Here is a 14,046-nt window from a genome sequence, read left to right as displayed (position 1 = left end):
GGTAAACGGCGTTTCCATGCGCTGCTCTGGTTCACCAGAAGTGGCTTAGTCATGCTGGCCACATGACCTGGAAGCTGTACGCCGGCTCTCTTGTCCAATAAAGTGAGATGAGCGCCTCAACCCCAGAGTCGGTCACAACTGGACCTAATGGTCAGGGGTCCCTTTACCCTTTACCTTTATGTGTGATGTATCAGAGTTTCACACCAGGACCTGGGAAACCAGAGTTCAAATCCCCACCCCTCAGCCATGAAGCTCACTGGGCGCCCTTGGGTTGGTTACTGGCCACTATAGACTGTTTTGGAAACTTGCTTGTTCACTTTGCATTTGGATATCTCGTAATTTTTGCACAGTGGTTCCTGAGATCAAGGGATGGCTTTTTGTCTATATTTGGATACAATTCAATGCCATTTTGAATCAAAATGGTGGACAGAACCTTTCAAAACTGCATTGATTGTAAACACTGCACTGAGGTTTTAGTTTTCCGGTATCTGTGTCTGCACAGATGCGATTCCCAGTGTCTGCACATGCGTAAACACAATTTCCAGCATCTGCACATGCGCAGACACAATTTCCAGCACCACAGAAGCGAGTCCCTGCACCGCACTGCACTGGTTTAGCGCACCGTGTGGGGACTCACTGAGTAGGCGGCTCAGTTCGGAGGCAGCTCATGGGCCAGTTACATGACTCCCATGGGCTGCTTGTGGCCCATGGGCCTTAGGTTGCTGACCCCTGGTTTATTGTATAGTTTGCATTCTGTTCTTAAGGGGCCGTCTCCAGAAAGTGGTGTTGGGCGGTGAGTGTTTGGATCCCTGGTCTCTCACTTGTGGGGTGCCTCAGGGTTCTGTCCTCTCTCCCATGCTGTTTAATATCTATATGAAGCCGCTGGGAGAGATCATCAGGGGGTTTGGGCTGGGTGTTCATCAGTATGCAGATGATGTCCAGCTCTACCTCTCTTTTAAATCAGAACCAGTGAAGACGGTGAAGGTCCTGTGTGAGTGCCTGGAGGTGGTTGGAGGATGGATGGCTGCTAACAGTTTGAGGTTAAATCTTGACAAGACAGAAGTACTGTTTTGGGGGGACAGGGGGCGGGCGGGTGTGGAGGACTTCCTGGTCCTGAATGGGGTAACTCTGCCCCTGAAGTACCAGGTGTGCAGCCTGGGAGCCATTTTGGACTCACAGCTGTCCATGGAGGCACAGGTTAATTCTGTGTCCAGGGCAGCTGTCTACCAGCTCCACCTGGTACGCAGGCTGAGACCCTACCTGCCCGCAGTCTGTCTTGCCCGAGTGGTGCATGCTCTAGTTATCTCCCACTTGGACTACTGCAATGCCCTCTATGTGGGAATACCTTTGAAGGTGACCCAGAAACTACAACTAATCCAGAATGCGGCAGCTAGACTGGTGACTGGGAGTGGCCGCCGAGACCATATAACACCGGTCTTGAAAGACCTACATTGGCTCCCAATATGTTTCCAAGCACAATTCAAAGTGTTGGTGCTGACCTTTAAAGCCCTAAATGGCCTCGGCCCAGTACACTTCAAGGAGCGTCGCCACCCCCATCGTTCAGCCCAGACACTGAGGTCCAGCTCCAAGGGCCTTCTGGCAGTTCCCACACTGCAAGAAGTAAAGTTACAGGGAACCAGGCAGAGGGCCTTCTTGGTAGTGGCACCCACCCTGGGGAACACCCTCCCACCAGATGTCAAGAAAATAAATAACACTCTGACTTTTAGAAGACATCTGAAGGCAGCCCTGTTTAGGGAAGTTTTTGATGTTTGATGTTTTATCGTATTTTTTTTTTATTCTGTTGGGAGCTGCCCAGAGTGGGCAAGGTTTGTTTGTTTGTTTGTTTGTTTAATAACTCCAAGACCAGACCTAAAAAAAATGAAAGAAGAATATTGGTCTGGTTTCTGAGGATTCTGTTGATGTTCTTTCTATCTTTGGACCACCTTTTTTTAATTCCTATTTAAACTTTCTTTCTTAAGATACCAATGCAGTTGGGCAATGAATTACCAGAGGACAGGAGCGTTCAAGTGGGAGAAACTGCTTTGCTTATGCAGCAATATTTGTCATGGTTTCATAAACACAAACCAAAAGCAACACAGCAGCTGTGATTTTGGAAAGTTACAGAAAGCTAAGCAAATGTGGGTGTTAAAAAAATATAAACAGAATTACCCCTTAAATGCACCTACCTACCTACCTATTTATTTATTTATTTGCCAGTGCATCCATTGGCCTACACTGCAGAACTTAGCTCCACTCCTGTCCTGACCCTGGAATTTATTATCTGCCTCTAGCGCAGAACCAGGAGGTGATGCTAAAGCTACGAGCGTGAATCTGTAGACTGTGGTGGTATCGTTTCATCTGATTTCCCTCTACAAGAACACACTCCTTGGTTTCCTGTTTCGCTCTGTGCCCACTTGTCTCTGTGCTTATGTTTCCCCCTGCCTGTGGTTTGCCTTATCAAAGGCTTCTCTCTAAGAGCGAGGATATAAAATAGCAAGCAAAGCTGTTTCTCCGCCTTTGTCTCTCTTTCACAGAAACAGGGGAGAGAAGAATGTGAAGTCAGGATGGCCGTTACAAGCCCGGCGCTGTGTGCTTTCTTCTTCATTCTTCTTCCTGCCGTTGCTGCTGAAAGTGGCCTGGAAGACTATTCAGGCTCTGGTGAGTCATCTCATGCTTCTCTCTAAAGCGCGGAATAATTCCGAAATTCAAAATTCAGAGGATGGCGGTGTTTCAGTTTCCATGTTGCTCTGGAAACTGTGAATTTGGTGGGTTCACCTTTAAATGTGGATGGAACTCGATTGCTTCCTCCATCCCTACTCTAGAAGGTTGTGTGTATGACTTCACTCTGGTATGCCATTCCTGCCCCACTTGGTGGCCCCCCTGCTCATTCTAGTTGGTGGGGCCTGGACTTCCACCCCACTGATTTTTTTCTGGGAAGGAAAGGAATCCAGTCACCTAAAATGTAACCATTAACAAATTTTGTATCTTAAGCTCTAACTTATTCCAATGGTCGGTGCTATTTTTTCTAGAAAAAGAGGTGTCGGAACTCACCATGACGCCTCCCTTGTTATCTTTATAATGCCAATGGTACCCACCTGAGATGTGTCAGAACTGAGTTCCTGTGAGTTCCAGTTGGGGAGGAAGCCCTGCCAATGGTATTTTTGGCTATGCCAAGCTGCCACAGAGTTGTCGGATTTGGGGCAAAACCTTCTAATCCCCAACAAATAGGGCACACAGTTTTTTCCCTCCTTGACAGTACAACTTTCATGGTGTTCACACACTGACATTCAGCAAATATACAATCCCAGCACAAAATTAAAACTGTGCAAATAAACATGGGTACACTCTTTTACCCAAACAGTGGTCCATGTGTAGAGACATTTGTGTTCAGTGTAAAATGTGAACAAGCCTTCTGGTACTTGTTTTACCCTGGGGTTCTGCCAGAAAAGACCAAAGTTCAGCACGTCATGAATAAGCATTCATAGAAAGCTCCAGCCTTCTAGCTGAAAAGCTGCCTAGTCACACCAACCTTTCTAAAGAGTCAGGAACATGCAGCCTCATAGGTTTAATTGGACTTGAGCTCCCATCAGCTCCAGCCAACATGGCCAAGGCTCAGGGGTGATGGGATTCTGGAGGGCCACAGGAAAGAATTAGTGGCAGCCAACATTCCCATGACATTATTTAACCTCCTTGATAACCTGAATTCATGTCATCCTTGTTAAGACTGTTGTTGTTTAATCGTTTAGTCGTGTCCGACTCTTCGTGACCCCATGGACCAGAGCACGCCAGGCACTCCTGTCTTCCACTGCCTCCCGCAGTTTGGTCAAACTCATGCTGGTAGCTTCGAGAACACTATCCAACCATCCTGTCCTCTGTCGTCCCCTTCTCCTTGTACCCTCCATCTTTCCCAACATCAGGGTCTTTTCCAGGGAGTCTTCTCTTCTCATGAGGTGGCCAAAGTATTGGAGCCTCAGCTTCAGGATCTGTCCTTCCAGTGAGCACTCAGGACTGATTCCCTTAAGAATGGATAGGTTTGATCTTCTTGCAGTCCATGGGACTCTCAAGAGTCTCCTCCAGCACCATAATTCAAAAGCATCAATTCTTCAGCGATCAGCCTTCTTTATGGTCCAGCTCTCACTTCCATACATCACTACTGGGAAAACCATAGCTTTAACTATACGGACCTTTGTTGGCAAGGTGATGTCTCTGCTTTTTAACCAGGCACAAATGAGTACAGATCTCCTTGTATCTATGATAGTTATATCAAAGGGCCAAACTAGATGTGGTATTTCCAAAAAAAATTGCCGTTACGCTTATTTATTTATTTTGCAAGAAAATAGCTGGTGCAGGGGAGTCTGAGCTGGATTGGGTGTGGAGATGGAGGCTTAACTTGGGGGTGGGGTTCCTCTGGCTCACCAAATGTCATTGGACCCCAGCTGCCATAAGCCCCAGCCATAAACCCAACTGGAGGGATGCAAGTTTCCCAACCCTGCTTGAATCTTTTTCCCACCCACCTCCGCTGTCCCAATCCATCTTGGCCCCACACCAACTATTTGTTGTTTTACATCAGCTGCATAAGGGCAACTAAGTAGGTGGCAAATTCTAGACCCAATTCAGATGGACATCGTGTCCAATTTGGCCCAAGGAGGTGCAGATGTCTCATCCCTTGCTAAGGCTGTAGGTCCTGGTACAGCTTGGTCTGAAATGCCAAGTCCTCCTTTTCTTGTGTGTCATGCTATGCTGCAACTGGTGAGTTGCCCTTGATTTGTCATGAAGTGTACAATTCACAAGCAATGCAGTTTGCTCCCAGGTCAGATTATAGGCTGATCTAGCCTGGTGTTGTGTATACCAGCTACGGGTGAATGAATCTATCCGCTTTGAAATTGCCCTGTTTCTAATTTTTCCTTTCTAAAATTGATTTCCCCACATTCCCGAAGAAATTTGTCAATTATTTGTCATCGTTGCTTTTTAAAAAATCCTCATGAAAATTCATCAGCATTTTAGTGCTCCTGATGAACACATTTTTCTATGCAGTTTTGACACAACTCTGTGCAAGCAGTTTTACCTAATACAGTGCATTTTAAAATAATATATGACATGTATGCACATTTTTATCAAATATATGCATTTTAATGCTCACATTTTCTTACTACGTGCACTTTTGTGCATCTTGGTTGAAGATCAGCTTTGAAAAATTCAAGGAAGTGTGACTTTCAAAGGATATTTGTGTTTTGGTTCACCTATTGGTTCTAGAAGTCCGAATTAAGTTATTTCTCATTCAAATACAAACAAAATCAACTTTCTCTCCCATTCCCACTGGCTGCAGCTCTCAAGGGACCTCTCTGGCTGAGGTCTTACCTGCTTCCTTTTAACAAGCAATGCCACTGTCATAACCTGGGACCTGCTCACCATGCTGCTTCGGCCAAAATCCCACCTTCCTCTGAGGATCCCAGGCCCCTTCAGCATCTGGTCACCATAGCACCTATCCAGAGGTGGGGACCCTGTGGGAGCCAAAGTCCCATCAGACTACAGATCTCTTCAGCCCCGGACAGCTTAGCCCAGGCTTTCTCAACCTCGGCCCTCCAGATGTTTTTGGCCTACAGCTCCCATGATCCCTAGCTAGCAGGACCAGTGGTGAGGGATGATGGGAATTGTAGTCTCTAAACATCTGGAGGGCCAAGGTTGAGGAAGCCTGGCTTAGCCAATGGTCAGGGATGATGGGAAGTGTAGCCCAACCACATCTGAAGGGCCTCAGGTGCTCCACCCCTTTCTCAAAGCTTTCAAATTAAATTAGAGGTAGGGAACCTGTGGCTCTCCTATCATTCCCAGCCAGCATGGTCAATAAGTAGACAGAGGTGATGAGAACGGCCTTTAATGAAAGGAGGTAGCATCATTTTATTTTTGGAATATGTATTTAGGATGTTTTTAAGGAAAGGGGCTTTAACCGCGCTGCACTGTGTTTACAATCTGTAGTTTAATAAATTAGTTTTTATACTGTTTTAATTCTCTATAATTTTAATTCTACATAAAACAGTTTTATACTCTTTTAATTCTATAATAGCTTAATTGCTTTTTGTATTTCATCCATGTTGTTTTAATTTCTGAAAGCTGTCTTCAGTCCATGTCTGGCAAAAGGGCAGAATGTAAATACGGTAATGGTTGTCAGCATCAGAATGGGGATGTGCTTCTCACTTAAACTATGGTATAAATGTTTCTATTTACACATGACAGCCTTGTACATCAAGTCACCTGTGGATCCTAAAAACAGTTCTGCTGCATAGGAAACCATAAAACAACCTATTAATGAAAAAACAATTGAGCAAACTTTGCTGGAAATTTGCATGAGCTAGCATTGAAGGTTTCGAGCAAAGTGAGCGAAGTGTCCACAAAAACCTACCTTCCAGCCATGCGTAAGCGGCTTCTCCTAACACCTCTCACACGTCTTTACCATGTGGTGCTGAACTTCTTAATGCTGTGAATTAAAAGATGATCAACAGTGCTGTGCAATCGTTCTAGGAAACATGCAAACAAAAGGTGTAATGCAATGACAATGAGTCATTGAAAAAATATCTGTTGTTGAAAGTTCCCTTTCTACTCTCAAGTGCCTCTTCTAGAGGGAACACGTTGACTAAGAGAGAAGTGGCCATGCACCCCACATCCTACCCAAAGCTGGCGCCCTCCAGATATTTTAGACTACAATTCCCATCATCCATAGCAATCGGCCATGCTGACTGGGGATGATGGGAATTGCAGTCCAGAACATCTGGAGGACACGAAGGTAGGCTGTATCAGAGGATTGTCCTCTAGTTGAAGGACTGTCAAGGGATTTAGATTTACCAGTCCAAGTCTGGTTTGAACATAAAGAAGCATAAGAAGCAAGAACAGGAGGCACCTTGAAATTAGTCCCAGGGGTGGCAAGCAGACAGAGGTAGCACCCAGTTTCCCCCACTAGGGTAAGATGTATTGTATTCCTTAGAATCTTCAGAAAGATTTGCTTTGAATGACTAGGCTTAGAGTTGCCATATCTGAATGAGTCATGCCAGACAAATCTCATTTCTTTTATTGTTAGAGTTACAAGTTTGGTGGATCAGGGGAATGCTGTGGGCATAATGTGTCTTGATTTCAGTGCGGTTTTTGACAAAGTCCCCCATAATATAAATTATATTACTTTTATAAATTGGTGTTTATACCTACAAATTAGCACATGCAAATTAAATGCACATTAGTGCCTTGGCCCTTTTTTCTTTTTTCTTGGCAGTGCATAAGCAGCTATCCACACCACCTCCCAGCCTAGCCCCTTTCCAGCAAGCAAGCAATAAAAATTGCATTTATGTACTTATTAAAATATGCATTTCCCACACTTTTTTTATAAAAAGAGTACAAAAATTTAAGGAGAGGTAGGACTGCAGAAAGAGTGAATTGGGTAGACTTGTCTTTAAATGTGAACTGAGCTAGATTTCATCCCCATCTCCAGCTGTGTGCCTATGCTGGATGCTAACAACGCCCTCCCCTCCCGCCACCCCATACCATGGAATTTGGCGGGGCTGGGAAGGGTTAAGCACAGATGCCGGCACACAAGATTTCATGTTAGCTCAGCAAAGGCTCAAGGCAAACATGTGATTCTGCCAAGATTCAGGCAATCTGGTCAGAGGGCAACCTTGGCCCCCTGCAATCTCAATGGATATTTCTCAGCTTCCCACCACCACCATCTATAAGAAGGTAAATACAAAATGGAACCATGGACCATCAGAGAATACAAACAGAAGGGGGAGGGGGAGGCTGAACTAAAAAACTAAAACATTAACGGTATATTATCAGAGTGCATTCCTTAAGAAGTACTTACAACTTGTCAGACTGCAGTCCGCAGCATTACTTTGATAGTCTTCTCTCCTCAGGCACCTGTGCAGAAAGCGAAAAGGACATGGACTTCACGTGTGTCGTTCGAATGCCAGCGATCGATACAAATATCTTGCTTTGCAACATCACGAGGACTGGGATGAACCTGAGTGAGGCTAACGCTCAGTTTACTCTGTAAGAAGCTTTCCAATGCATTAAAATGTGATTACTTTTCTGTAATAATTCCTGAATCAAATTATCTTAATAATTCAATGTTCCAGTGGACCTTGTTAGAATTTCTTGATCTTGACAGTTCATCAAGAAGAATTAATCCAGCATTAGATGCTACCGCATGGATGTGTAATCATGTTTGAAGCAGTGCTGCCATATGTCTGGGAAATCCTGGACATGTCCTCTTTTGGGGGGGGCAACATAACCCTCCAGGGGGATTTTTACATTTTAAAAGAAATTTAAAAGCGTTGAGAAATATCCTCTAACACAGGGGTCAACAAACTTTTTCAGCAGGGGGCTAGTTTACTGTCCCTCAGACCTTGTGGGGGGCTGGACTATATTTTTTGGGGGGGAATGAACGAATTCTTATGCCCCACAAATAACCCAGAGATGCATTTTAAATAAAAGCACATGTTCTACTCATGTAAAAACACACTGGTTCCCGGACTGTCCGCAGGCTGGATTTAGAAGGCAACTGGGCCAGATCCGGGCCCCGGGCCTTAGTTTGCCTACCCATGCTCTAACGCCACTGACAACCACCTAAACAAGAGATTCCCCAACACCACATCCAACACCGTGATGAAAGGATTGTGCTGAAATCCTCTCCTATTCTGTATATTTTAGGACCATTAGGTTGATTGTCAGTTTCCAAAAACAGTCATAAATTGTTATGTTTTCATAGCGTTTGAAAGCTTCAACTATTTCATTTCAGCCCTAATATCCTTCACAGGTATGGGGAAAAAACCTCCAGTTGCTTAATGGAGAGCCAGCTGCATGGCAAATGTCCTTTTGAAAATGTTGAATTCATGAATCCCATGGAAGTTTGCTTGAGCGTGACAACGATACAGCAATGTGTGGAATGCCAGACCTTGAAAGCAAGCGATATCGGTGAGCTCCTTCCCAATGTTATTATGTGCATGATTTAGACTTGTTTGCCATTTCTATACCTAACAGTTACCTCTTCCAAGCCCACACTTGACCAGCGTCTTCACAAGAATATCATGGGGGACTTTGTCAAAAGCCGTACTGAAATCACGACACATTATGCCCACAGCATTCCCCTGATCTCTGGTGCACATTGCCGATACATATAGCACAAATAAATACTCCATAGGCTCATGACCAGTTGGGAGCTGTCACTTCCAACGCTACTAGGCTTAGAGTTGCCATATCTGAATGTAGTCCCACATAACCACTTGTTGCATGAACGTTGGCTGTAGATCCACATTCACATTCCATCTCTTTTGCACGAAATCTGGAAATATGCAGTCTTCAGAAAGATTTGCTTTGAATGACTAAGACCCAGTATGGATTTCCTCAAAAATGAGGACAAATCTCATTTCTTTTATTGTTAGAGTTACAAGTTTGGTGGATCAGGGGAAGGCTGTGTTCATAATGTGTCTTGATTTCAGTGAGGTTTTTGACAAAGTCCCCCTTGATATTCCTGCAAAGACGCTGGTCAAGTGTGGGCTTGGAAGAGGTAACTGTTAGGTAGATTTGCAGCTGGTTGACCCAACCCAAAGAGTGCTCATTAATGGTTCCTCGTCATCCTGGAAAAAAGGGACAAGTGGGGTGACACAGCATTCTGTCCTAGGCGAGTTGTTCAAAGGCTTTCTAAATGACTTGGACAATGGAATTGAGAGGGTGCTCATCAAATTTGCAGATGAAAACAAACTGGAAGGGGTAGGTAATGCTGCAGAAAACAGAATCGGGATTCAAAATGACCTTAATAGATTGGGAAACTGGGCCCCAACTAACTGAATGAATTTCAATAGGGACAGATGTCAGGTTCTACACTTAGGCAGGAATGACCAGCTGCACAAATATAAGATGGGGGGGCACCTGGCTTAGCAACAGTACATGTGAAAAGGATCTAGGGGTCTTAGCAGACCACGGGTTTCACAAGAGTCAAAAGTGTAATGCAGTAGCAAAAAAGCAAAAGCAAAAGGATAATGCTATCCTAGTACATCAACTTTGTCCATGGAGTTTTCTTGGCAGGGATACTGGAGTGGCTTGCCGGTTCCTCCTCCAGGTGGATCACGTTTGGTCAAAACTCTCCACTATGACCTGTTCATCTTGGGTGCCCTGCTCGGCATAGTTCATAGCTTCTCTGAGTTCTTCAAGCCCCTTCGCCACGGCAAGGCAGTGATCCATGAAGGGGTCTTCGGTGCTTTGAGGTGTCTTCGAGGCTACCAGCATGAGTTTGACCAAACTGCGGGAGGCAGTAGAGGATAGAGGTGCCTGGCGTTCTCTGGTCCATGGGCTCACGAAGAGTCGGACACGACTAAACGACTAAACAACAACAGTACATTAACAGACATATAGTGTATTGATCCAGGGAAGTTATAGTCCTGCTCTGTTCTGCCTTGGTCAGACCACACTGAGAATACTGTGTCCAGTTCTGGGAGCAACAATTTAAGAATGCTATTGACAAGCTGGAACATGTGCAGAGGTTGGCAACTAAGATGATCAAGGGTCTGGAAACCAACCCTTATGAGGTTCAGGATACTACCAGAAGAGGCCTATAAAGTTATATGGATTAATAGGTGCAAACAGTTGGATAAACTTGAAGCACCATACTCTGTGGAGTTTCCTGGAAATAAGTTCCATTATGTTCGTTGAGGCTTATTCCCAAGTGAGTGTGTACCTGAAAGATTATTGATGGATCAATCCATCAACCTCTGATGGATGATTTAGAAGGACTGGGTCCGGCATCACTTTCATAGCGTGTGTGTGCCAGTATCCATAGCCATCAGAGTTACATCTTAACGCAGCTCCTTCCTTGGAAGCTTCTTTGGGGTTGAAGATACACACAGTAGGCAATAAACACTCATGGAAGCCATGAAGATTCAGTTTACTTGACGGGCATAAAAGCATATTGGTAGCAAATATATATAGACATTCACCACTGAGGTAGTCAAGGCATGCGTAGAGTGCAACAAGTGTCTCGCTCTGCTTCTCTCACTGCAAGGCGCAAGCTAGAGACTCACAAGTTACACAGAACCATTGTTATTGGTACTTCGTGCCACACTGCACATGTCCATAGAACAGCTCCCACATAAAATGTCCTTGCACAGACAAAACAATCTCAGTCTTCTGCTGCTTCTTGAAACTATTTCTTTTTTCTTCTCTGTTTCTGGAACAAATTATTGTCTTTCACACACAGAGAATATCCAACAAGTGCCACGTGCCTCATACACCCGACTGATCACTAACACTCCTCAGGTGAGGACCTCCTGCAAATGCCATCTTATCAGGCGGTCTGTTCTGTACAATACAGGAAACAGGCCTTTAGTGTTGTGGTACGTGCCCTTTGGAATTCGGTCCCATTAAACATTAGATAGGTGCCATCTCTGTTGTCTTTTTGGTGCCAACTGAAGACCTTCATCTTCCAACAAGTCTCCTTACTAGAGAGCTTTCTCAGTCTGCCTCCATACCGGAATTCTTTTTTGATTTCTATGTTCTCATTTACAGTTAAACCCGAAGCACCATTTGACTTAGGAATTATCTACGAAGACGAGGCAGATGAGTATTTCGTTAATTTCTCAACTCCACACAATGGATGGTATCTTGGGGGACATCTAACACATGAACTAGCATACCGGCAGCAAAACAAACACTGGACTGTGAGTAAGAATGTGTCATTTTAATTGACCATAAGTGTGCTCTTTCCATTGTCAGTTCTGTATGTGTCAAAAAAAAATAATATTTGAGATCTGTCTTTTAGTTGAAAGCTACATGCAGTTAGATCCAGATAAAGTTAGTTGCACTTTGTTCCCATTATAATGAACTAGATTGGAGTTAGTCATCATGGCTAATTTTTCAAATTGTTGTCAATGAATAAAAAATGTGGCTAAATTGCAATGCAATCCTCTGGCTCCAGATGGGGAGGGCGGGGTACAAATAAATAGATAAATAAATGATGATGATGATAATTATGTATAACTGCTCAGGAGTAAGTCCTATTTAATTCAATGAACCTTAGCCCTATGTGTTTATAGGGTTGTGGGTGTGCTCTGGGTGTAACCTGTGAAAAATATCCACTGCCTTATATATCCACAGTGGACTAATTTATGTACAAAGTGGGCTCCTTAATTTAACCCGGTAGGTGAGGGAGTTGTAAGCAGGTAGTAGCAATGGCTGAAATCAATTTGGAAAAATTATTTAACATACACTACGAGAAAACCAGTAAATGTATTTCAGCGTATGAGAGGTGTAAGCCTAACCCACAAATGATATTAAAGGAAAATCAGAAGTACTTTACAGTGGTACCTCGGGTTACATATGCTTCAGGTTACAGACTCCACTAACTCAGAAATAGTGCTTCAGGTTAAGAACTTTGCTTCAGGATAAGAACAGAAATCGTGTTCTGGCAGCACGGCAGCAGCAGAAGGCCCCATTAGCTAAAGTGTTGCGTCAGATTAAGAACAGTTTCAGGTTAAGAACGGACCTCCGGAACGAATTAAGTACTTAACCCGAGGTACCACTGTATACATTAATTAAGTGTGGGGAAGGGAAAATACAAGGAATGGTGTAAGCAGGGTGGGATGGGATTAGGATACAATTATATGAAACAATATGAATTAAAGCATCAGGGAAAGAGGTTATTACATAGAAGGGCTACAGATTTGAAAATTGAAATCAACTACAATTTAACTATTGCTTAAGCATACACTGGACCACTTAAATCCCTCCAGTCAAGGCTTCTAAATCTATGACATTAAACACATTCACTGAATGCCAGAGCACTTATTTGTGACTGAGCAGTGCCAAGGCCTGGTTAGAACAAGCCTTGTGAAATTTGTATTCCAGGTCTGTCCCTCTGTTGGTTCTCAGACGGTAGACCTGCGCTCTATCTATGGATGGAGATGGCATCCAAACAATGTCTTCTGATTCACTGCTGAAACCCTGAATTCTTTCCCTGCCTGCCTTCATGTCCTCCAGGCCTTCATTCATTGCACTGCTGCTACAACCAACTTCACAGCCTGTTATGTAGTGAAGTTCCCCCTGGGCCAGCAGGGGGATACTGTAAATAGTTTTCACTCAGGTCTGTAGATAGTTTTCACTCAGGTCCACGTCAGTTATTTTAGGCGGGAAACTCTGGGTTGTTGTTGACAGCCGGCTGCCTATAAAAGCAGGCCGGCTGAGCTGTTTGCTGTTCAGTCTTCTGTTCCAGCTTACAAAATAAAGAGCTGCTTGGAGAAATCGCTGTGTCGTCTGCCATGTCTACCCACTATTCTACACTGGCAACGAGGATGGGATCGGTGGACATCAGAGCACAGCCAGATGCGGCCATCCTCTGAACTGAGCTGAATCACAGAGCGAAATCACTGAGCAAAATCACTGGACAGAACCAATTCAGAACTGACCGTTCTGGCAAGAGCACTGTGTTCCATCCATCGCCCTTCTCTCCAGCATCGGAATCATGGCTTCACTTGTGCCTCTACTGCCGTTTGCGCCAGCCTCTGAATCATGGGACTCCTACCTCGCTCGGTTTGACTGCTACCTCCAAGCCAACGAGCTGACAGCAGTATCAAAGGATCGGAAGTGGGGCCTATTCCTCAGCCTTTGTGGGCCTGAGGTGTTTGAGACGGCCCAAGCATTGGTTGCGCCTGAAGCAGTCCAGGCAACACCATGGGACACGATCCAAGAGAAGCTCCGCAACCACTACGCACCAAAGCCGGCCAAGATTGCTGCCCGCCATGCGTTTTACCACCGGAACCAGGCAGAGGGGGAGTCAATCAGCAACTATACCACTGCCCTCAGACAGGCTGCCATGCACTGTGAGTTCTGAGACTTAGACGATGCCCTGATGGATCGAATCGTCTGTGGGGTCCGGGACATCCATCTGCAACGGCGTCTCCTCGCCAAGCCAGACCTCACGCTACAGAAAGCCATTGAGGAGGCTGTAGCCTCAGAAGCTGCTGAACGCTCCGCCCAGGAGAGCAGCCTGTGTTTTGCTAGGAAGCCAGTTCCAGT

The 14,046-nt window shown here is 44.8% G+C and overlaps 1 protein-coding gene across 3 annotated transcripts in view; it reads left to right on the top strand.

Annotated features, from left to right (window-relative positions):
• Positions 1–2,529: 2,529 nt before the first annotated feature.
• IL7R (interleukin 7 receptor) overlaps positions 2,530–14,046 on the top strand; it is a 23,641-nt gene continuing 12,124 nt past the window's right edge. For 2 of the 3 annotated variants that reach the window (XR_014172706.1, XM_081929872.1), the window contains exons 1-4: positions 2,530–2,658; positions 7,896–8,031; positions 8,798–8,955; positions 11,542–11,693. Coding sequence is in view for 2 of the 3 variants with exons in the window: in XM_081929872.1 (XP_081785998.1) it covers positions 2,565–2,658; positions 7,896–8,031; positions 8,798–8,955; positions 11,542–11,693 (540 nt within the window). In the remaining variant the exon portion in view is untranslated. Of the gene's footprint in view, positions 2,659–7,895; positions 8,059–8,797; positions 8,956–11,541; positions 11,694–14,046 lie in introns of those variants that run through there. The other variant, XM_081929873.1, reaches the window with a different exon arrangement.

The sequence above is a fragment of the Podarcis melisellensis genome (assembly GCF_964234715.1).
Source record: "Podarcis melisellensis genome assembly, chromosome: 11".
In the NCBI taxonomy this organism is placed as follows: domain Eukaryota; kingdom Metazoa; phylum Chordata; class Lepidosauria; order Squamata; family Lacertidae; genus Podarcis; species Podarcis melisellensis.
This window is presented reverse-complemented; position numbering and strand designations above follow the sequence as displayed.